Here is a 25,760-nt window from a genome sequence, read left to right as displayed (position 1 = left end):
AATTAAGATGCAGACGTAGAGAATGGACTTGAGGACACGGAGAGGGAGAAGGGTAAGCTGGGACGAAGTGAGAGAGTAGCATGGACATATATACACTACTGAATGTAAAATAGCTAGTGGGAAGCAGCTGCATAGCATAGGGGGATCAGCTCAGTGCTTTGTGACCACCTAAAGGGGTGGGATAGGGAAGGTGGGAGGGAGATGCAAGAAGGAGGAGATATGGGGATATATGTATATGTATAGCTGATTCATTTTGTTATAAAGCAGAAGCTAAACATTGTAAAGCAATTATACTCCAATAAAAATGTTAAAAAAAAAAAAGAGTAAAGTAAAAGTGAAGTCTAAATGGAAATTTCTTGCTCCGAATATCTGTTAAATTTCTCTAATATGCTGACTGGTCCAGTCATGGAATACAGGATTCCCATTGGCTCAGTGATGGCTCCCAGATCACACTTTCATGGACTCAGAAATTGTTCATCTTACCACACACATACTTACCTTTGTGAAACACTCCAGAATCCCAGGGCGTTCAACAACGTTAATGATGCCAAGAAGAAGAAGAAGCTTTCTAAATTGCCTTTGTTTAATGTGTTTGGAAACCAATTGCCTGTTTGGAACAAATGTAATTGTTATTCAACTGTGGAGTTGTAAGTTTCTGTGAATATTTTATCATGCCATAATTCATAGAGCTTTATTCGCTTGAATAATATCTACAAAGCAAAAAAGCACATCTGAAACTCAGAGTTAAAATTCATTTAATTATGTAATTAACAGTAAAATAATAAGCAAGGCAGGCCAAATGTTTTGAGGGTCAAAAAAACTTGATTTGCATAATACAATATAGGTGTCAGAAGAACTGGGTTATAAAAGTAACCCTGATTATGCTATTAATTTGCAGGAGCCACATTTGTCTTTTTCATCATTATATGTCTAATACCTAGAACAGTGCTTGGCACCCCCATAGGGATTGTTTGGTAAATATACATTGAATGTATGAAAAATATTTACCATCACCAGATAGCTGGTTGCATGTGCTAATTGTAAGGCTAGTGAGATAATATATGTAGATGTCAGATATTACTTTGTTTTGATAACTTAGATAAGATAATCCAGTGTTACCTTGTTATAATATCACAGATCCTATCGATCAAATACTTGCAGTCTCTGGTTGATGTGAAGATTTTCTTTTAACCTGATGAGTAATTCCTTCAGTTTAATACCCCTAAGTAAGGAATCCTCACTTCCTTTTGATGTCCAACTGAGTATATATGAAACTAATTAGGATTCAGGTAATTTCTTTTACTTTGCTCCTAAGTTGTGACTTTTACTTTGATCTTTGCTAGAACTCTCTTTTCATATCTACACCTATGTATCTATATCCATATTATCTCTGTCTTATACACACATTCAATTGTTCTTCAGTTGGTTTTTGAGATATTATTATTAAATACATTATATGAAATATGATGTATTATATCATATATATTATACATGCAGCACTTATTTTTATGCAATACTTTAAAAACAGGAATGGAATCTTAGTATTAACAAATATATCACACATATATAGCATTACAGAAGTTTAAAAGATTGATTAAAAGGTAAAATCTATCTTCAGAGAGAAAACTTAAATTCAATTGCTGTTCTGAATGGGCAGAATATTTCCCCTCAAAATGCTATGCATTATGAGAGCAGGAATGGATCATCTGTGAACAGTCAGATGCCAAGGTTCTTGGCATTTCCTTGCTTTTTTACAGGAGCAGCTCCTACATTGGGTTGTGAGCAATCCATCTACATTCCAATAGACTTGATCTTCAGCGTCATCTTTCGCACATGGGTTATGGGTTGCTTCCTGAACTAGAATATGGTTCTTGGCCTCTCCCTTGACAGTGTATACTTTTAAATGGGGTTTGAATTAAATGCTCTGTTCAAGGTTGATAGTCAGCAAGTGCATAAGCATGACAGCTGTGAATAATTGTGCCATTTCCCATTTAAAGCTGCTTCTCTTCTGTCATTTAACTTCCCAATGACTATTATTATGGACAACCATGAAAATTAGCTTGTGTCCATTATAGTCTAGGACCTATAATGAAATCTGGTATTGAGTTTAAAGCTATTTTGTAAGTTCTACTCCCCCATTTTATTAATTTGTGTTCCATTACAATAGAAATGTATGGTTTTATTGCTATATTGACATGCTGCCTTTATCTGATATTTAGGAGAAATTTCCCTGAATGTTTCCCTCTATGTCTGTCTGTCGGGTATTGTGTAACCCTCTTAATGTGTGTGTGTGTGTGTACAGACACTAAACATTTGATTGTACTTGAATGGGGGAGTCAGGGTAGAGAGGTCAAGGTAAGGTGAGATAGCATCACACTTATTTTCAGGAAGAACTAAGCCATCCTGCTAAGCCTGTTCAAACAGTCCTGTTTCCTTATTTCTCTTGAGTTAATATCCCACTCATATTTTTGTCCTTTTCATTTCACATAAGCACTTTGCATGTCATGCGATTATACCATTTTATCACCGTGTTTCTCTGGCTAGAGTAAAAGGAGTTTGCACAGAGTATGCGAAGCTTCAGACTTAACATGGCATTAATTCTTCCCGGAGCATGCATTTTGGTCCATAACAAGTAATTGGAAAGACTATCTTTATTCTATAACAAAGTCAGCTGAGGGAGAAGAATATCAATTTTGTAAGATCTTTAAAGGTAAAACAATATTTCCAAGAAATTGTGCAATTACAGCGAATACCAGCCTATCAGGAGATGGCGCTAGATCCCCCGGGCATGCCGGTGTGCTTGCGTCTCTGTCACTGGGGATGCCGGGGTGAGCACACATGAGAAGCACTGTGACTTGGCATTATGTGCATGTGGGGTGACAGGAGGATGTCGTACTAGAAAAGTTAAAGGCAGTGGAAATTTACGAGTAACACAGGATAGTTTGTGAGCGGAATTATTTGAAAAATAAAACGAAAGAGTGCCATACCACCTGTTCAGACTCCTGATAATACTCCTCTATTGTTTCTTTATTTCTTTTTTAAAAAAATTTTATTGCGGTATAGTTGATTTACAATGTTGCATTAGTTTCAAGTGTACAGAAAAGTGAACGTTATACATATACATATATCCACTCTTTTTTAGATTCTTTTCCCATATAGGCCATTACAGAGTATCGAGTAGAGTTCCCTGTGCTATACAGTAGATCCTTATTAGTTATCTATTTTATATATAGTAGTATTCTTTCTTAAATATAATTTTCGTGTTCAGCTTTCTTCCTAGTGCTGAGCTCATTCCAGCCCCATATTTTGGCCTCCTTTAGATACTTTAACATTGACTGTATAGCTAATTTACATGGTAAGCTTTGTGGTAAAGAGAACCGTCAGCAGAATTGATAACATGGAACAAACACTAGCATCAAGTTGGAGAGAGAGATTCTTTATGAAGCTTAAATTTGTTTTATATGTATATAGAGATTGTGTCTATGTAAAGAGATAGCATTGGGTATAAAAAGATATACCCAATGGAAATAGTATGGGCTTTGGAATCAGAGAGACTTTTGAAGTCTCTATTATTTAATAGCTTTGTTGTTGGGCATTTGGTCAACTGGACCCCTTCAACCTTCGTTTCTCCTCTTGAAAATGACAGCAGTACCTCTCTCACTGAGCTGTTATGAGAAGTAAAAGAGATAATAGAAGTGGGGGGTTAGGCACAAAGGAGGCACCCATAAGCATTAGGTTATCACCTCTCCCCTCTTTAGAGATGCTCATACAAAATCACATAGCCTGAGCTTGATCTTGGGCCCATTTCCTGTTAGATACTTCTTCATGTTCTGTGTGCCTTTTTTTTTTTATCATTATCCCAGGACTGGTTGTAAAATGTTCCATTTAACATTGTCAGTTGACTCAGCTCTTAGGTACTATAACTTTATTTTAGGAGCTTATAAACTTCTATTGTCATAATTCACATTTGTGCCATTTTTCATCTGACATTTCTAGTACCTGATTGAAATCGGGAGTATCCTTGCAAAAGGAGACAAAGTGAAGACTTTAGGTCTCGAATGGGACTGACTAGACTTCTCTAGATCTTAGCTGAGGTGGACAGGCAGGTTATCAACATGAGAAGAAAATAGCCACATAAAGAGTCCAAGGAATGACAAAGTGCTATTTGTTAATGCTGACAGTGAGCCCCAGTCACGTACTTTAATTGTATAACCAGCTAGTTAGTAATGAATGTTAAGCTGTTGAGTTAATAGAGTGCTTACAAAATATTTGGCATTGCTCACAGTTTCCTCAAATATCTCTTGCTCAGCTAGGTTTATTTGTTCATTTGAAAATCATTTGTTAAGAAATTTTTATGTGCCAGGAAATGGGCATTCCAAGTTGCTTAAGAAAAGGAGCTCATGGATTAGTAAGGGAGACACGCACACCTCGTTTTATTGCACTTCACAGATACTTCATGTTTTACAAACTGAAAGCTTGTGGCCACTCTTTTCAAGCAAGTCTATCAGTGCCATTTTCCCAAAGGAATTATTTTTTAATGACCATATGTACATTGTTTTTTAGACATAATGCTATTGCACACTTAATAGACTACAGTACAAGGAATGTACAGTGTAAATAAAACTTTTATATGCACTCTAAACCAAAAAAATTCACGCGACTTGTTATTGCTTTGTTTTACGAACCTGCAGTGTCTCCGAGGTATGTCTGTAATTACTCTCAAGCATTAGACTTTATAGATACTAAATACAATGTTTCTATTTATCTTAAATGATCATGGTCATTTTAGAGATAAACAGACTATGGACTTATCTAAGCTAGTTCTTGTATGTTATTGACTAAAGGGTGAAGGCACAGAGAGGTAAAGGGAATCATCACTCAGCAGAATCCTCACTTCTTACCCTCACCACTGCACGAATACAGCCCCCTACTGGCGCTAACAGAACTACTAATTTTATGACTTTCCTTAGCATCTCAACAGTTTAAAAACGTCTGGACAGCAGTCTTTGACATAGCTTACCCCAAATACCGTTTAAAATACCCAAGACGACTTTTCCACCTAAATCCTGGGATTGACCTATCGTGAGACTCAACCTATCATGAGATTCTTGGGGTAATTTACACTAAACTTAAGGTTTTTGGAACGGGATTGAAAAATACATACGGTGACCCACACATGCTATGAGGCTATAAACAGCACAAAGCTGCTGAGGTAAAAGAGGAACATACTTTATTCCTGTCCCATCTTATGCCCTGTATTATAAGGCCTAACATTTCGTGTGCTGCCTTTACGTCTTGAGTGTCACAGGGCCCCAAAGACCTGACCGTACATTTCCCTGCTTCCTTTGTCAGATATGTTCCCCACACGGGGATATCGTCCCCTCCTGGCTAGTTCCTTATTAGCCAGACGAGCTGTACTCCACCCTATCCTCAGCCTAACAGATTTCACTTCCTTACCAGCTTTCAACATTATTCAGACCAGCAATCACATCCTCCTGTAGGAACCAGAGATCACCTCACTGCTTTGTTGCCATAGACCCTGCGTGTTCCCTCTCTTCCTCAGTGCAACCCCACAGGGCCAGGCATGGCATGCTCTGGTCCACTGGGCTGTAAGCACAGGTGATGAATAAACTGCTGTCAGTCTCATCTGCCCACGTATTCAGCCTTCTTATGCTATGTAGGGGTAGGATTCTTCCCTCCCCAATGGGGTGAATAGGAGGTGATCAGGAAGTGCCCCTACCACAGAAATCAAGGTCAGTTCTAGACAGAATTATAGTATTTGCTGTTGATCTAATGCATAGTTACTGTTTTGGGGAGGAGGAGTCCTCCCCTACATCCCTCTAACCAGTACCCAGCGCCAAGTACCTCTGCTGCTAAACTATTGATACCTGGGGGAGTGGAACTTCCATTAACCCTGAGACAAGGAATAATGGGAGCACGGCATTGTAGTTCTCAGAAGGAAAGCATTACAGATGAACGTGAGCGAGAGTCACGTATGCTTGAGACTGCAAATTATAATCACACTGATCAGAGTGTTGGAGAACCAGAAAATGGTATAGATAACGTCCTCAATTTAGCTCAGCAGTCTGCTTGTTGCAGTAACTTGGGTTTTAATGGGGCACCTTAACAGAAGATTTTGGCAAAAATATGGAATGTGACCAGAGGTAAGAAAATCCATATACATTCTCAGTTAGTAGATACTGCCTCTCAGTAAATCTCTACCTTGAAGATGAGTAAATAGAAAAAAAAAAATCCCTATGAGGGAGGAAATGTGATGATAATATATATTATTACTGTTGCTTACAAAACACCCCAACACAAAATGACAAAGGTTAAAATAATAATAAAAATGAGAAACTCATAAGGCAAAAATGAAAATAAAATAGCAGAAAATACTGATTTCAGGAAAAATTGAATTCCAAGGAAAAACTATGTCAAAGGGACATCAAGGATCTTCTTATATTGGTAAAAAGCACAATTCAAATTGAACATATGTCAATGAATATCCCTTAGGTAATGAAACATAACAAAATCTGTTGGAAACACAGAAATAAATAACAGGTAGATAATTCTTGTGAATGATTACATACATCACACTTTGATCAATTTTTGATAGAATAGGCAAAAAGGAAAATAATGTAGAGAATTAGAATAATGTGATTGGCACTTTGTTGTACACCCAAAACTAACACAATATTGTAAATCAACTATACTTCAATAAAAGAAGAATAATACAATCGGTAAGAATTTAATTAAGACCACCACATTGTTTAGTAGAAAGAAAAAAGTTATAGAACTTATAGAAGTTTAGGTAATATCAACAACAAACCAAATTCTTATAAATTGAAGATTCTACTCCTAAATAACTAGCTGATCAAAGAGGAAATGAAAACCACAATCACAATGTATTTAGAAAATAAAGAAAATGAGAAAATTGCGTTTACAAATTTAGGCATACAGATTTAAATCCTGTTAGGAGACAGATTTAAAGGCACACTGTTTTCATTTTTAGAGTAAGAATGACCATACATGAATTAAACATTCAACACACAAAAAATCAGAAAATAACTTTAAAAAAATCTATGGAAAGTAAGAGGAAGGAAATAGAACAGAAAGTCAATATCTTAAAGTATATTAAATAGTTCTAAGAGCTGATTCATTGCAGGAAGATGTAACAACAGTAACAACAAAAACCCTGACAAATCCAATCAAAATACACAACAAAAGAATCAAAAGAAATAACAATGTTTAGTTATGAGTATGCTATGTTAGTGTCAAAAAATCTTATGCAAGGAGGATGAATATCTAGGAAAACATTAATTGCCAAAATAGAACTAAGAAGAGATGAAAAATCTTAATGGTGGCAAATAGCAGGAAAACATTACAAAGAATGATTCTCTAAAGAGATATTAGGTCCTGAATACAACTTTTAATTTTCATGGAAGAAATGAATCTTTCCCCTGGATCTTCCAGATCAAAAGATCATCAAGTATTGATGCTACTGAGGATTGTTTATCCCATGTATGTTAAGATGACTTCATATTGAAAAATCTATTAATTAAATAATGTCAGGAGAAGTAAGAAAAATCAAAAGGTGATCTCAAGAGCTGTTTAACAAACATTCAATAAAATTTAACCTGATTTATTTAAATCTTAGAGAACAAGAAATAGAAATTTTCATTTTCTTATGGTAAAGAAAATCATTTAAGATTATCTTTATAAACCTACACATATGCTTAATAGAAAACTGAGAAAAATTCATAGTAAGATCATGAGCAAGATAAAATGTGACTGTCTTCTGGTATTAACATTGCCCTGGAAGTTCTGTGTACTGATAAGGATGCAAAGCATAGGAGTTAATATTGAAAATAAGGATAAAAATTATATTTATCTTAAGATTAGAGAATACTGCTATAAACTTAAAAGGATCAACTAAAATATTCTCATAAATTTACTAAGAAAGTTTAAGAAGTTGGATGCAAGATGAAGACATAAACATGAATAATCTCCCTATATAATAGTGATTATCTCATTGAGTTGTTATGAGGGAAAATGATTCAGTTCATAATAACAAAAAGAAAAAGAGCATAAAATGCCTACAATAACTCTAACAAGAAATGTTAAGAATATATATGAAGAAAATAATCTTACTGAATTAAATTTTTAAACATTGAATAAATTAAAAATGTTATACACTTAGACGGAACACTATTGTAAAAGCTTTTATTTTTTTTCCCTAAAATTAGCTAACAACTTCTACTTATTTTATTAAATAAAAACAGGATTTGGGGAAAACTAAAAGAATGATTTTAAAATTCATATGGAGGTATAAACCATAGGGAATATGATTCTTATATTTATTATATTTTTGTAAATGAAGAATGACCATAAGAAGTATGATTAGTAATACCTGATATGTATTATATATCATAAAACTGTAATAATTAAAAAGAGGGTGATACTAAGCTAAAATCAAGAGACAACTAAAAGGAACAAGATGCAAAGATAGCCCTGAAACAGTCCTAAGATCACCTGAGCACTAAGGCTATATTAAAGTACACATCACAGGACTTCCCTGGCGGTCCAGTGGTTAAGACCTCTCCTTCCAATGTAGGGGGTGCGGCTTTGATCCCTGGTTGGGGAGCTAAGATCCCACATGCCTCGTGGCCAAAAAACCAAAACATAAAACACAAGCAATATTGTAACAAAAATTCAATAAAGACTTTAAAAATGGTCCACATCAAAAAATATCTTAAAAAAATAAATAAATAAAAATAAAGTACACATCATTAACTAATCAGATTCATTTCATTTATCCTATGGTTGTGGAATATTTTTGGTTTAACTAACCTTTCTCAACATATATCAAACTATGTTGTGCAACTTTTTTATTTGAATCAAATAAGTGTTATCTTTACTTAACATGAAAATTAAGTCCACATGAATGAGAAAATTCTATTCAAACTATTAATCTACTAAAACTCCATAACTATAGATAAATGCAATGAAATTAATCACAGTGATAAAGGTTGATAGAATTGATTACATATATTAGCAAAACACATGTAAAAAACTCATCTATAAAATTAAATGTTTAGTTAAAACTGGGAAAATATTAGCAATAAATGATGATGGTAATATCTCTAAAGTTTCAAGGACATAGAAAGCAATAAGAAAAAACACAAATAGACCAAAAGAAGAATGGACAAAGAATATGATATGTCATTTTATGAATGAAAAAAAGATAGCAATGTTCATAACATTAAAAATTTCAATTTCCTGTTCTTAAAAACACAAATTAAACTAACAATGGAATATAATTTTTGCTAATCAGATTAACAAAGATTAAAATAATAATATTCTCAGGGCTGAAATTAATACATTGAGACAAGTATTATCCTACCACACTGGCAGCATAATTGATGTAGCCTTTTAGAAAACAATTTGGCTTTACTTCTCAAGACTCTTTAAAATATTTAACTTCATTGAAAGCAATCACATATCCAGGATTCTATTCCACGGAGACAATAAGTTGATGTACTTTAATATTATATAAAACATGTTCACCTTAGTAATATTTGTAGCATTAGAAAATGGGAAACAACCTAAACATTCCTCAAGAAGGGAAAGGCAAATTAAATTAAGATATATATTCATCCATGCAATGAAATATATCAAGTAATTATTAAAAGTGAGCTTTTATTCTTTTGGAGAGACATGGAAATATGCTTTCAATATTTTTAAGGAAAGAACAAAAGGGTACTTGATACAAATTTATTTATTGAGCTTTCAGCAGGATTAATTCAGACATTAATTTTGCTTAAAATATATACCCATATAAATTTAATACCTACACACACAAATAGAAAAAATTTGGAAGAAAATTTACCCAAATAAAAATTGCTATTATCTTTTCAAAGTCTTTTTTTCTCCCTTCTTTTATACTTTGGATTTATTTCATCATATATTACCTTTATGGCAGAAAATTAATATTTTAAAACCACTTCATCAAACATACTTTTGAAAAAATTTGACTTCTAAAAATCATTTCTGATTTATTATAAAAGATCAGAATTGGCTGGTTTTCAATCACAACCAACTCTTCTTCAGCAAAGTACAGGATAACAGCCTCAATATTGTAACAAGTTACGTGCTATTTACGAACCTGTCCTAAGATTTTATTCTGGAAATTATAATACCCCAAGTGCCAAAAAACTGGTTGATTCTCAACCCTTCAGTATTCTCTATTGAAATCCCAGATTTACCCAATACCTCAAGTATACACTGCATTATTTTAAGTGCTAAAGCATATTGTCTTTGATTCAAGGCAGACTTTGGCTATCTCTTTTTGGAGGAAGAGGCAGTATTTCCCCTTTTTACTGTTTTATTCTGAAGGTAATTGAACTGTGAAAAATCTTTATTTTTATATTTTTAAATTTTTTTTGAAGTATAATTGATTTACAATGTTGTGTTAATGACTGCTGTACAGCAAAGTGATTCAGTTATACATATGTATACATTCTTTTTTTTAATATTCTTTTCCATTATGGTTTATCATAGGATATTGAACACAGTTCCCTGTGCTCTACAGTAGGACCTTGTTGTTTATCCATTCTATATATAAAAGCCTACATCTGCTCACCCCAGCCTCCCACTCCATTCCTCCCCCACCACCCTCCCCCTTGGCAACCACAAGTCTGTTCTCAATGTCCATGATTCTGTTTCTGTTTCATAGATAGGTTCATGTGTGTCATATTTTAGCTTCCACATGTAAGTTATATGGTATTTGTCTTTCTCCTTCTGACTTACTTCACTTAGTATGGTAATCACTAGTTGCATCCATGTTGCTGCAAATGGCATTATTTCATTCTTTTTTATGGCTGAGTAGTATTTCATTGTATATATGTATCACATCTTCTTTATCCATTCATCTGTTGATGGACATTTAGGTTGTTTCCATGTCTTGGCTATTGTGAGTAGTGCTGCTATGAACATAGAGGTGCATGTATCTTTTTGAATTATAGTTTTGTCCAGATATATGCCCAGGAGTGGAATTGCTGGATCATATGATAATTGTATTTTTAGTTTTCTGAGGAACCTCCACACTGTTTTCCAAAGTGGCTGCACCAACTTACATTCCCACCAACAGTGTAGGAAGGTTCCCTTTTCTCTACACCTCCTCCAGCACTTATTATTTGTACACTTTTTAATGATGGCCATTCTGACCTGTGTGAGGTGATACCTCATTGTAGTTTTGATTTGCATTTCTCTGATAATTAGTGATGTTGATCCACTTTTCATGTGCCTATTGGCCATCTGTATGTCTTCTTTGGAGAAATGTCTGTTTAGGTCTTCTGCCCATTTTTCAATTGGGTTGTTTGTTTTTTTGTTGTTGAGTTGTATGAGCTTTGTATATTTTGTAAATTAAGCCCTTGTCAGTCACATCATTTGCAAATATTTTCTCCCATTCTGCAGGTTGTCTTTTCGTTTTGTTTATGGTTTACTTCGCTGTACAAAAGCTAAGTTTGATTAGGTCCCATTAGTTTATTTGTGTTTTTATTGAAACTTTGAAAATCTTAAAATGTGCTTTTTGAAATTTTTCAAATGATAGTTGGACACAGGGAGCAATTATTTATCTCAAACTTTGTTAGACTTTTTTTAAAAAGTTATTTTATAATGGGGGTCATCTAGCAAACATCCAAAATTGTTGAGAAAAAACTGAAGTGGGTTTTACACCTTACTTTATTTTAGGCACATCTATCACTTCATTATGTACTTTTTGCTTGGGACCCAAGAATTATGCAATTAAAAAGATGTAACCATCATTTTCCAGGGTGGACGTGCTTCTGTGTCCAGGGAAATCAACCCTGTGCAGTGAAAAGAGCTTTGGAATCAGGGATCCACCTTGACTATATGATTTGGGCAACTTGTATAGTTTTCTGAGCTCATTTTCTTCTTATTCATGGTGGGGCTACAAATATCTACCCCCAAAGAATTGTTGTGAAGATTTAATGAAATAATATCTTTGTGAAATGCATACAGCAAGGTCTGCATATAACTGACACTTAATAAATGTTAATTTCTTTCCTTCCTCCTTTCAGTAACCTGATTTAAATGCTTCATTTGAGATTCATAGCTCTCCTACCTGAGTTAATTTTTAAAACACATTAATTTTCATGATACCTGAAGGAAAAAATGCCTAACAACTATATTCTAACTTTGGCTTTTCTACCACTTTTTCATATTTATCTAATAACTACTCAAATTATTATTACCCTCAAATTACAGACAAGGAAACAGAGGTACAGAGAGGCTGAACTGTTTGCCTGAAGTCATGTAAAGGAGACAGAATGAATATTTGTTGAATGAATGGGTGATTGGAGATTGGGCCTCGGATCTGCACATGCTCAATACTTTGTTCTCATAACAATGTCTGCATCGAGACTAAAATTTGCATTTCTACTTCCTGGGAATTGTGGATAAAAATGAAATCAACTTGCTGTTTCCAGGAAGGGACACAGTGTCTTTCAAAATTGTTGAGAAATCTCTATGCATTGTTCACCTGAACTGCAGGAGAACGGGCCTGGGTGATATTTGGGCTAACAAGCTTTCTTATAAGGGTGATTTCATTCTCTTGAAGAGCATTGGGAGGTAAAAACCCATCAAGATAGTGTGTTCTCATGATGATTTCAATGAATTATCATGGAAATGAGTTTTAGAAGAGAGGCAATGCTTTGTGATAATAGCCCGATAATGCCATTAGCTCTGAACTGTAATTGTAATAGCATTAGTCAAATGAATATATCTGATACTAATTTGAGTGTCAAATATTTCTGTAAGGTTCTTCTTGTTAATTAAACATCAGCCATGGTATTATTAATTCAGTATCTAGCCAGTTCTTGCACATAGTAGGAACCTAATGTGTTTTTGTGGACTGAATTAATAAACCAAGCTCTAAGTGGAGGTATTTCAAAGAGTGAAATATTGAATTTAAATAACATCATCAATATAGCAGAAACTGATTTTTACCTCAAATCTGCTTGCTTGTACAGTCTGTCCTTTCATTTGCACCTGCGATTAGCTAATTGTGTAGATTTATTAATATCAAATTTGAGAAGAAATCTTTTCTCATTTTTTGCATATTTATAGGGAAGTAGCCTATAAGATTTACCTTGAATTACTTAAAATCAAGAATAGAGTTTGTGCCTTTCTTCTTGTGTCTTATGGTCTTTAGACCATTTTAAAAGCTACCAGTTTCATGCCTGCCTTGATCATCTGAATAGCACTGGGCAAAATCATGCTTTAGGTGGTTTGAAATCAGTCTTCATGATCACCAGTGTCAACTGGGTCCTCAACACTGCCACCCTTCTTAACATTTCTCTTCCAAATCATCTTTTCTAACTCTTGAAATAACAAATTCCTATGCCCCTGTCTTTCCTACTCTTTATTCTCATCCTAAGCCACTTTTGCTTTCATGCATTGTTTGCTGCCTACTTTATAAAGAAAGTTGGGAGCCTTGAAAGGAAGGCTCCAGAATATTTCTAACACCAGATCTACACATCTGCACCTGCACCCACGCTCTCCTTTGTTCTGTTTCTGTGCAGGAAAAAAGTATCCACCCTCTGATAAGAAGTCAACCTCCCTTTGTCTCTTGCATTTTTAACTTCTCCATTTGTGCCAGATAATTTCATCAGTTAAACGTGATCAAGTATCTCTCAAAATTAAAAAAAAAAATGTATCTCAAACCCACATCTCAGTTTCCCAGGTAAAACACAGGACTCACAGTTAATTTGAGTTTCAGAACAACCATTAATTATTTTTTAGAATAAGCATGTCCTAAATATCACACACATAATTTTGTAAAGTATAATTTATGCAAAATACATCCATAATATTGCATGGGACATACTTATTCTAAAAAAATTTTTAGAATTTCCTGAAATTACCTGAAATTCAAACATAATTGGATGTCATATTTTTAAGTGCTAAATCTAGTGAATCTACCCAGAGCTTCCTCCAAACCACCACTTTCTTTCTTAAATCTTCAGAGAAAGTTCTTCAGAAGAGTTATTTAGATGTGATGCCTTTATTTCCTCACTTACTAGATATATTTTTGTTTGTTTTTGGTTTTGGTTTTTTTGTGTGTGTGTGGTACGCGGGCCTCTCACTGTTGTGGCCTCTCCCGTTGCGGAGCACAGGCTCCGGACGTGCAGGCTCAGCGGCCATGGCTCACGGGCCCAGCTGCTCCGCGGCATGTGGGATCCTCCCGGACCGGGGCACGAACCCGTGTCCCCTGCATTGGCAGGCGGACTCTCAACCACTGCGCCACCAGGGAAGCCCTTACTAGATATTTTTGACCCTACTCCAATCTGGTTTTCTTTCCCTCCTCATTGCTGAAATGACTCTTGCTAAAGTTACCAGTGAAGATCATGTTGCTAAATCTACGGATACTTTCCATTCCTCACTCTGCTTGATCTCACAGTAGCATTTAACACAATGTATCATCTCCTGTTTGAATCAGTCCTCTCTCTTATCTTCAGTATACACACACACACACACACACACACGCGCGCACACACATGTATGTATGTATATATTTCCCTCCCCCTCTGACTGGCCTTTTCCTTCTCCGGCTGGCCATTTCTCCTCCATTTAACCTCTAGTATTGAGGCTTTTCAGGTCTAGTTCCTGGGGTCCTTCTTCTCCTCGTTCTTAATATTCACACTAGATAATTTTATTCACTTCCATGGGTTCAAATGCTATTTTTGTGCCAAAGATTCTCATATTTATGTATCTAACCCAAATCCTTTTTCTGAGATACAGCTACTTCCATTCAGATGTCTCACAGGTAGGTAAACTTAATGTGTGAAAAAATGAATGGTTGAAAAGTTTTTCAACCTCTTTGTCTTCTAGTGTTCTCCATTTAGTAAATAGAATCTTTGCCCACCCAGTTGCTTTTGGCAGAATCTGGGATGCTTCCTTGATACCACTCCTCTCTTCTGCATCCTACCACCTCCTGACTTTATCAAAACCATCACTAAGCACTATTGATTCTACCTCTGAAATCAAGCTTATATCTGTCCATTTCTCTCCATCTGCCTACTTCCTCACTAGCTCATCACCACTAGACTTGTCTGAGTTACTTCATTTGAATCCTTCCTGCTTCTCCCAAGCCATTCTTCTTTCCTTTTCAAATTACATTGCATCCACAGTGATCTTAAAACACAAATAGCTCATGTCACTTGCTTGATGTCTTTATAATTTCTTATTGCATACAGGTTTAAAAACAAAAATCCCTGTAACCCACAGTTCCTGCATGATTTTACTTCTACTTTCTCAACCTGAGTTCACGTGATACTCCCTGAATATTTTCAGGTTACTGATCTTCTCTGAGTTCCTCTGATGCACCAGGTGGTTCCTTACTTCCAGGCTTTGGTATATGTTCTTTCTAGCAGAAATTCTTCACTCTTATGCTCACCAAGCCAAATACCACTCATCTTTCTAGTGTCAACTTCAACACCATTTGCAGGCACTCTTAGCATGAACGTGGATGTGAATCTAACTCTATCTAGACATGTAAGTTTGCCATGCAAAGGGAGCACCACTAATGGCATGGGTCCATGAGGCCAAAAAGAATCTCAGAAAGTGGCTTTATTTCATCTCATCCCAATCTGGTCCTGGAATTGAAGCTGCTGGACACCTGAGCTCTGCATTTATGGGACACATTCTTTTCTGAAGAATTATAAACATGCCAAACCAGAACATCATGCCCATGATAATCCTAGCTCACTTGGAAAATGTTGAGATCCCACTCCAATTACAATAACAATACAAATCATTATTTTTGTGCACCTTTACTGATCTGGTGCTTTATGTCTATTTCCTCTGGTCCTCATAGATATCTTGGAAATTGTTAGTGAAACCATTTTAGAGAAGGAGAAATTGAGACTCAGACAGGTTAAGTAATGTGCAGTCAGGGGCGAAAAAAACTTTCTTCTGTCCTTCTAGGTTCTTCTGGCTGGTCTAAGAATGAAATTGACATGAGACAGATTGACAGGAGAAAATCAAATTTAATTTTGTACTTACGGGGAGCCCCACATACACGAGAGGTTCAAAGACAGAAAGCTAAAATGAGATATATATGCCATCCTGATGTAAGAAATGGAATAAGGGCCTGGAACTTCCAAAGAAAGAGGGGAATTCACAGGATAATAAGAAAAAGAGCAGATGTCATAATTAGATGTTTGTCCTGCCATATAGATGAGGCCACTTAGGTAAAATTTACCTCTGGTGAAAACTCTTTTTCCGGGAAACATTCCCAGTTTAAATTTTTCTAGGAAGTTAAGGGAGGGGCAGTAAAGTCTCCACTGACTTTAGCTCAAAATAATCCAAACTTTAGCTCAAATAAATAATATGCCAAGCTGGCACTTCTTGGGGAGGGCTGTTCTGAACCCCTAGTGCTCAAGACCTCACAGTTTATCAAGGGCTGAGTTGAGTTTGAATTCAGGTTGGTCTGACTCCAAGTTCCTCCATTTCTACCTCTCACGAGCCAACAGCAGTGGATGCTCCTGTCCACATCCAAAAAGTATTTTGGGCTTTGCCCTGATACTGTTATGAACCCTAAGGCCTCTGAGCAGCTCTAAGGGTCTCTCTGGAGCCAAAGGTTGAGGGTGTAGAATAAGCTGCTTCTGGGATATTTAACTCCATTGGACAAGGAGGACTCTGCCCCTGATTCTGATGGAGGATCAATAGCAGCTTTGCCCGTGGAGCATTGGGGGCAATGCCATGTTAGCCACGGGAAGAGCGGCACAAAACCAGTGGACGGTCTAGTAGAATATGGTCTGGCTAAAGGTGAATCACGGGGTAGCAGCCCACTTCTTTTCCCTTCTGGGTCTAAAAATCTGTCATCTCGAAACCCATTTGCAGTTAGACCTGAGGCATTGATGTGAATTTGGAGAAACACATCTCTAAGAAAATAGGCACGGACCTGTGAAATCCAGTTGAATAGCCTTCCAGATGCATAAATACTTCTTTCAAGTTTACTGCAACTGCAAATTCCTGTTTCCAGAACGACTCCTTGATTCACGCTGAGATGGCTGTCAGTGGTCTCAGTAATCATAGATACTTAAATGAGAATTTTAAAAGATCACTATTCTAATTTAAAATGCTCTTGGTGGGAATTAAGCAGCTAAATTCTCTGCTTCTTTCCTGAACTCTGAAGAGGACGGACTAACAGGGACAAGAAGCTGTATACCTTGACCTCTTGATTCTGCCCAATTATCCAGTTTCTCGGAGACATTTTGCTTTGGATCTTTCAATCACCTACACATCCATAACTAAGATGTCACTTTTCACTGAATTCTATTTCGTTATTTTTGTCAAAAGGTAAGCTCGCACTCATGTGTGTGAGAAAATTGATCTGGTTGCTAATGGCATAGAGTCGAAATAAGCAGTTTGACTGACTTCTTCACTCCCTTTTATTAGCATTGCTACTTTTAGATAAACTATTCCTGAAATGATTAGTGTAGGAGGATGGGTTTAGTCTTGCATCTTCTTTAAAGCACCCAGAGTTAGAGATCCCAGAAGGATCAGTTTTCTCACTTGTACGGCAAATGTCATTCTAACAGTTATCTGTCTGCACAGTCAAGTTTTGAGAAATCTTTTGAATTTACCGCATTCACACCATTCTCCATCATGGTGCTAAAAATGACTAATGCAGCTTGGAGACTGTGATAGCTGATCATCTTTTCCAATCATACGCTAACACTCACACACGCACTCACATACACACATGCTCTGCTGACATAAATCCTTAAAGGTTTAAAATATCCTATATGCTAAATGGAATGTGGAGGCTTGTGGGATGCTTAAGCACAGAGCTATAATGTTCTTTTCACTATGATCGGTTCTGTCAAAGAAATTGGTCTGGTTGTTTGATTAAATAGACCCATCTTATTTCTAACCAAATGTGCCACTATGGCTTGATTTTATATTTAAAATAATCTCTGGCATTAAAATTTCAAATACATTACTTAATTTTATCCTCCCATCATCTCTGAGAAAACTGAAGTGCAGCATTCTCTTTTTTTTTTATGTAAGAGGAAACAGAGTGATGATGACCTACCCAAAGTCATGCAAAAAGTCAAAGCATCACCCTCTCTTAGGGGCCCTAATTAGTCACCATACACCAGTTTAGGGTCACTAAAACCAAATCATCTAAATGAACTTCATTTCCTTTCTTGACGAATGCTAATCTGATGGTTAAAGGGACTGTCACAAACTCAGATATATCCTATTCCTAGAAAAACATGTGACAAAAGTCTCCTGTGATGTCATTCTGGGAATGATGGAGAAGTGTGTGGGCTGAATGATAGTAATTAGGTGAAGTGGAAGATGATTATATCCAAAAGGGGAGGATTAGTTGATTGTCATTAACTTGCGGTGAGATCTCTAGGAATTTCCCACAAGGCTTTGGTTTTGGTCCTGTCCAGTTCAACAATTTTATCAATTACCTAGAAGAAGTCTAGGAACTTGCTTATTAAATTTGCAGATGACACAAAGCTGGTAAAGAAGTAAAGATTAGTAATTCACTGGATGACAGAATCGAGTTTTTTAAATGTCTGTTGTTTAGAATGATGGGTTGACAATTATTAAGGATAGAGACAAAGTCCCCCATTTAATTAGGAAAAGAAATTGTGATAAGATGACTGGAACTGAATTGAGAGAAACTGCCAAAAATTTTTAAAAAGCCTCAGGTTTTAATTTACCATAGGTGTGATGCAATTATTGAAAAAGTCACCACAGTCGCTGTTGGCATTAAGAAAGAGAGAGAAAGAAAAAGAGAGAGAAGGTTGATAAAAGTAACATATCTATCTTCATGTACCCATTTTGAGTATTGTGATTGATTCTGGAAACCATATTTTAAGAAAGATACTGACAAGTTGTTGTTTGTTTAACGGATGGAGGTGTTTTGATAGTGAAAAATCAGGGAATCATGTAACATGAAAAAAACTGGAGTGGTTTGTCTATAAATAGAAGAGGATCATAACAGCTGTCTTTATTGAGCACTTATTGTGCATATTAATTACTTAATCCTCTCAGCAACATGATGAATTTTTTTTTTCTTTTTTCTGTACGTGGGCCTCTCACTGCTGTGGCCTGTCCCGTTGCGGAGCACAGGCTCCGGAAGCACAGGCTCAGCGGCCATGGCTCACGGGCTCAGCCGCTCCGCGGCATGTGGGATCTTCCCAGACCGGGGCACGAACCTGTGTCCCCTGCATCGGCAGGCGGACTCTCAACCACTGCACCACCAGGGAAGCCCATGAAGAATTATTTATTGTTGTTGTTTCTGGCATGAAAACTGAGGACACACAGCTAGACTACTAGGATTGGAATTCATATAGTTTGACTACAGGACCTACTCTTTTAAACATTGTACCACATTACTTCTCCAAATATTTATCAAATATTTGAAGAGTTGCTATGTGGATAGAAAACTAAGCTTGGGGCCTCCCTGGTGGCGCAGTGGTTGAGAGTCCGCCTGCCGATGCAGGGGATACGGGTTCGTGCCCCGGTCTGGGAGGATCCCATATGCCGCGGAGCGGCTGGGCCCGTGAGCCATGGCTGCTGAGCCTGCGCGTCCGGAGCCTGTGCTCCGCAACGGGAGAGGCCACGACAGTGAGAGGCCCGCGTACCACAAAAAAAAAAAAAAAAAAAAAGAAAACTAAGCTTATCCTGTGGAATACAGTTATCAACAGATGGGTAGACTCAGGTTACTTCTCAAAGTAGAGAATTTTTCTGGGCACTGGAAGATGATGGTACATCTTCTAGTTTTTGGTACAATGTTAGACTAGATTACCTCTAAGGTGACATCCAACTGTAAGATTCTAATTTATTGGGATGTGATTTGATGTAACACAGTATTACTATGAACAGAAAAAAAGTTTTCAGGAGTAAATCAAATCAATCATCAGTAATTTAAATGGTGTTCTTTTGAACATAAGTTTAGAGAATCTCCCCTGAACACCCCATGTTGCTAAGATGTCCTCACCATGTGTTCTTAGTAAACTTCCTTTCATGGGAACCAAACTCTGCCAAAATTATATAAACTTTTAAAAATCTATCTTTTACTATGTCTAGAATATTATCAATAATATCCTGTATGCAGACCTCCATCCAAGGAGATTGTGTTACAGAAGTAAAAAGCTCTTACACTGTGTGAGTCTTAGTAGCTCTTTGATGTATTAAAATCAACATTGGCTGCAAATAAAGATCCTACATGCTGCAACAAAGATCCCATGTGCCCTAACTGAGACCTGGCATAGCCAAAGTAAAATTAAATAAGTAAATAAATATTGAAGAAGAACATTGGCATTGGTTGCAGAATGCTGGGAGGGTCAGAGCTCTGTCAGATACTAGTAGTGGTGACTGGAGCACTTCATTTTCTTCTTTCTGTATTAATTATTAAATTTCAAAAATGAGGATAGTAATATCAACTTTATAAGATTGCTGTAATAAACCCAGCAATGTATATAACAGGTCCTACCACACTATGCAGATTCTCAATAAAAATTTAGGTTTTCAGTGAAATGTATTTGCAAGAATAGTTGTGCATGATAGAGAAATTGCCTGGTCTTTCTTCCTGGCTCCTGGGAGATAAACTCTAAAACCATTGAATTTCCTAAGTGATTGAAGTATGTTTGTTATTCATGATTGGCCTCTTAAGCCCCACCTGATGGTTTATGTTAATGGCATGACTCAGAATGGGAGCTGGCCAGCCAGGAAGACCAACCATATGATTAGAGGGTGGGGGTTTTGAGCCACAGGATATCAGCCCCATCTCTTAAGAGAGAAAAGAGGCTGGAGATTGAGTTAAACTACAAGGCCAACGTTTCAGTCAATCTGCCTACATATTAAAGCCTCAATGAAATGTCTGCACACCAAAGCTCAGGTAAGCTTCCCTGGGTGATAATACTCTGAGTATTGTCACACACTGATGTGCCAGTTGGGTACCACATCTCTAAGGGTGAAAGAAGCTTTGCTTTTGGGACCCTCCCAGACCTTGTTTTATGCCTCTCTCCCTTTATCACATTCCCATTTGTATTCTTTTGCTATAAGAAAGCTGTAATCCTAAGTATTGGGCTTTCTAGCAAATTATCAGTTCTGAGGGGGAGTCTGTGGGGAATCTCCATATTTATAGCCAGCTTATCAGAAGTGATGGCAGCCCTGGGGACCTCCAAACTTGTGGCTGATGACTAAAGTGAGAACTGCCTTGTGGAGAGCTTAACTTGAAGTTTGGCCAGACCTTGGGTCAGTTGCTTAAGCATGTATATGAAAAATTTAGACTTATATAAAAGGTAAACTGATAGTAATGTTTGGCTTTGCAGTCTTTCTAGAATATGTCAAATGTAATTTGATTATAGACCTTTTTTAAGCAAATTTTCAGAAACATCTTCATTGAGTAATTTTGAAGAAAATAAACATGTTCAACAACTAAGATGTTGAGGTAGAGATATAGGTTAGAATTTTCCAAGTTATCTTATAAAATCCTAATACCAGTACTTTGTTCTTTGTTTGCATTTAAAGAATCTAATCATCAGAGATGTCAACAACTCCTGTAGTTCACACTTAATTGTGACAGTTTGGATTTGAGCCCTTTGAAAACTGGAACCATATCTCACATAATCCATGTAGCACAGGGCCTGGCACATGGTAAGTATTCAATATATACGTTGGCTTAACTTTCTCAGTCAACTAAGAAAAGAACAGGGTTTGATCTTAACAATCAAGGATTGTAGATTTGTTCCCTAGAACTCTACTATACCTATCATTTAATTCATCACTCAATTTTATTGCTTCCCTACACCCCTGGAAATTTTGTGATGGTTTGGAAGTTTATTTTGCTTGCCATAGTGTTTCTCGTGCCCAATATGGTAATTGGAACAGAGTTTTTATGGATCCTCCATAAATTATTTTTTGTGGAGGCGTACACGGGCCTCTCATTGCTGTGGCCTCTCCCATTGTGGAGCACAGGCTCCGGACACGCAGGCTCAGTGGCCATGGCTCACAGGCCCAGCCACTCCACGGCATGTGGGATCCTCCCAGACCGGAGCACGAACCCGTGTCCCCTGCATCAGCAGGCAGACTCTCAACCACTGCACCACCAGGGAAGCCCCATAAATATTTTTTGAATGGATACCCTAGTGTTAAAAGGAATTTCTCATTCATAGAATTTATGTTTTCCATAGTGTGAATGTAGGCAAGTAAAATTTATTTGTAGAGAATACAAATGAATATTTCTTTACATTATTTTAAAGGTATAACAATAAGTATTTTTGAAAGCAGAGAATAGGCGTGCAGTATTTCCCATAAAATAAGCACAAGCAAATTTAATAAATTTTAAGCTGTATTAACCTCTCAGAACAAATAAAGGAAGAAGTCTGTAGATTTAAAAAACATCCAAAGACATTTCACTGTGACAGCTAATCTTTAATGTTATCCTGTTTGATTTTTCTACCAGCCCATATAAGAGTAGTACTTTTTATGTTGCATGTGAATTTTTCAGATTGATTGTTTCTCCTTACCAAAATATCTATAGAGAAAATTTTCCAAGATCGGTTGTCATTCAACTCACAATTTCTCTTTTGTTGCACAGACACTATTTCTGGATAAAGGATCATCCAGATATCCTGTCCTCTTATATTTACACAGGACTTACCTTTTCTGAGGGTTACCTATGCCAGCTATGACACATTATGTAATACAGCCCTGTTGAAAGACCTAGTAAGAATATAATAACCAGTTTGTTTTAAAATACACGAAAGAAAGAGAGCAGACAAGGTCTCATGAGAAGTGACATTCTGTAATTACCTCCCCCTATCAAAAGAAAAACAATTCCTAGAAATTAATGAATACAGCAAGAGTCTATTTCCTATCTTAATTCTATCTTAATTGCAAAAGTGGATCAATTAAAAAAAAGACTACACTAGCAAAGCCCCTCTCTTAAGGTTTTGTCTCTCAATTCTCTAGTCATCAAATCGATATATATATAAGCATACCATGAAACTGTTTTTACCTTCTGAGATGAGGTAGACCAGCTCCACCGTCAGTGCCCCCATGAAACAACCAAATCCACTGAACAGTGTCAAACAATTCATAAAGTTTCCTCTGATGGTACTTGGAACAAATCTGTATGATATTACAGAGACTAAGAAGAAAAAAGTTCAGAATTTAGAACATTCTCTTTAAAATACTTTCATAGATATTCTTCAAATTAGTATTGATCGTTACCTCAAAGAAAGTTTACCAAAACAGGCAAAATTTCTGTTGGACTTTGTTAAAGTTACTATAGTAAGCTATATTATGATATTACAGTTTACAGATGTCTACAAGGAATAAAAAATGGTAAAATATATTGCTGTAATGGTACAAGGAAAATTTGATTACTGGTGGTTGAGTGTCCCAATATATTCACCCAAATTTCACCTCTATTGGAATATTTCTTATGAATTTTGGATTGAGCTAAGGCTTGTACTGGATAATATCATGACAATCTATCAATAAGGTCTATGATTCTGTACGTCTATGTACATCATTAGGTTCCCTATAGAAATCTTGAATTTATCATAGAAAACTAGCATAGAGGTTAACAGCACGGGCTCTGGAGTTAGATAAGCTTATACTAAAATCCCGGGTCAACTGTTTACTACCTCTGTGATTTTAGGTATGTTACTTAAACTTCCCAAGCCTCAGTGTTCTTCTCTATAAAATGAGAGTAAGACCATTACTCACTTGCTGAGGTGCTGTGACTGTTACTTGCTATAATATATGTAAAGTGCTTATTACAATACTGAATAAGGTTAGCTATTTTTAACAGTATTAATTTTACCAAATCAAATAGCCCCTAACTACTTGTGTAAGGCACTGTGCAAAACCCTTTATATGCATTTAAATTATCCCATTTAAGGAGAGACAATAGCTTAAGCATTGGGTCTCCAAAATGGTTATCTTTTTCCCCCCAAGTCATCTTTGGAGTATTAGTAATGATGGTGGTAAGAGGTTGAAAGAAAATCACGTAGCAAAGTTTTTTTTTTTAATTTTCGCTTAAAAATAATTTTTTCAATATCAGAAATAAATGAAATAAGTATATATAATTTTGTACTTTCCATAGCAACATAACTATGTTAAAATATGCATGGCAATCTAAGGGATAAAGCTAAAATATTTATAGTATTTATTATGATATGATATCTGTGATTTGCTTCATAATTATAACACAAAGAGGAAGAAAGTATGTGAATGAAGGTACAAATGAGACAAGTTTGGCCATGTGTGGAAGATTATTGAAGCTGGAACATGAATACATGCGAGTTTATTGTACTCATCTCTCTCTTTTGTATATGAATGGCAAAATATTGTAAGTAAACACATTAAATAACATGAACAGTTTTAGCTTTGACTGGCTGAATTATTGGATTTTTACTCTTTTGAGCTTTGCAAATTTTTCTACAGTGAGAGCTAGTAGATAAACACTAAAGCTCTTTTAAAAAAGAAATGTGGTGACAGAAAACCGATATACCGTAAGCACTAAACTTTTAGTTTCCCTCTCTCTAAGAAGAATGAGATTTTATTACCTTCTCCCTTCCCTCCTCAAGAAGACTTCACCCCTGGTTTCTCTGTACTTTTAACCCAGTAAAACTCTGCATTTGTCCAGCACTTTTTATTTTTATTTTTTTTGTGGTATGCGGGCCTCTCACTGTTGTGGCCTCTCCCGTTGTGGAGCACAGGCTCCGGACCCGCAGGCTCAGCGGCCATGGCTCACGGGCCCAGCCGCTCCGCGGCATGCAGGATCTTCCCAGACTGGGGCACGAACCCATGTCCCCTGCATCGGCAGACGGACTCTCAACCACTGCGCCACCAGGGAAGCCCTGTCCAGCACTTTTAAATGAACTTACTAACACCTAATGTCAATGTATTCATGTTCCTTCCTGTTTTCATTTAACATTTCTGTTTTGCTTTCTGTGTGTTCTCCACGTGTTTTTATTTATCATTTGATAAACATTTAAAGGAGTCTCTGTGCTCCAGATGTGCTGAGTTCTGGGGCCGAGGGTGGGAAAAAGCATCAATACATCTTTCCTGGATTTTAAACTCTGGGAGGGCAGAAAGCAGAGATATGCACAATACTAAGGGCTGTGCTACCTGGGCACTTAATACCACACATAGTTACTGGAGATGAAGGTAATGATGGTGAGAAAGAAAATACTGTGAAGAAGGGCTTCAGATATCGGCACCAGGAGGCCGTGTGCACCAGAGCTCTCTTGTGCAGTGCAAACCGCCAGCAGGAGCCCGCGGCCAAGCTCACAATGTTTGTTCAGGAAGATCCAAAGGAGAGTACGAGGAAAATGCTGAAGAGGCTTCGGGAAGAAATGATTCATGGTTATAAAAAGGATGTGGCTTATGAACTTTCCTCTTTATAAATATGAGGAGACAAACAATGGGCAGAAAGACGAAGTAGGCCTATTTCTTTCACTGAGAAAAAGCAGAAACTCTACAAGCCCATTATTACTTTGCTAGTTAATTATTAATCCTGTGCTTTTCTCTTGCTAGAACTTCTGGTGCGGTATATAATTCATGAACACACTTTGCCAGCTCTCTGCCTGCTGGTGAATCTCTCTTTGATGTCATTTTCATCGTTTTGAAAGCCTCCGATTCCCTTTTATAGGACTTAGCACTTCAAGTCTTCTGATCTCCAATTCCAGGCA

The 25,760-nt window shown here is 36.6% G+C and overlaps 1 protein-coding gene across 1 annotated transcript in view; it reads right to left on the bottom strand.

Moving 5' to 3' along the window:
• SLC15A5 (solute carrier family 15 member 5) overlaps positions 1-25,760 on the bottom strand; it is a gene marked incomplete at both ends in the record, with an annotated part of 72,379 nt that overhangs the window by 4,535 nt on the left and 42,084 nt on the right. The window contains 2 exon segments of the mRNA XM_079714973.1: positions 499-607; positions 23,075-23,206. Of these exon segments, the coding sequence (XP_079571099.1) occupies positions 499-607; positions 23,075-23,206 (241 nt within the window).

Source organism: Hyperoodon ampullatus (assembly GCF_949752795.1).
Source record: "Hyperoodon ampullatus genome assembly, chromosome: 11".
NCBI lineage: Eukaryota > Metazoa > Chordata > Mammalia > Artiodactyla > Ziphiidae > Hyperoodon > Hyperoodon ampullatus.
The sequence above is the reverse complement of the archived record's forward strand: the minus strand, read 5'-3'. Positions and strand labels throughout refer to the sequence as shown.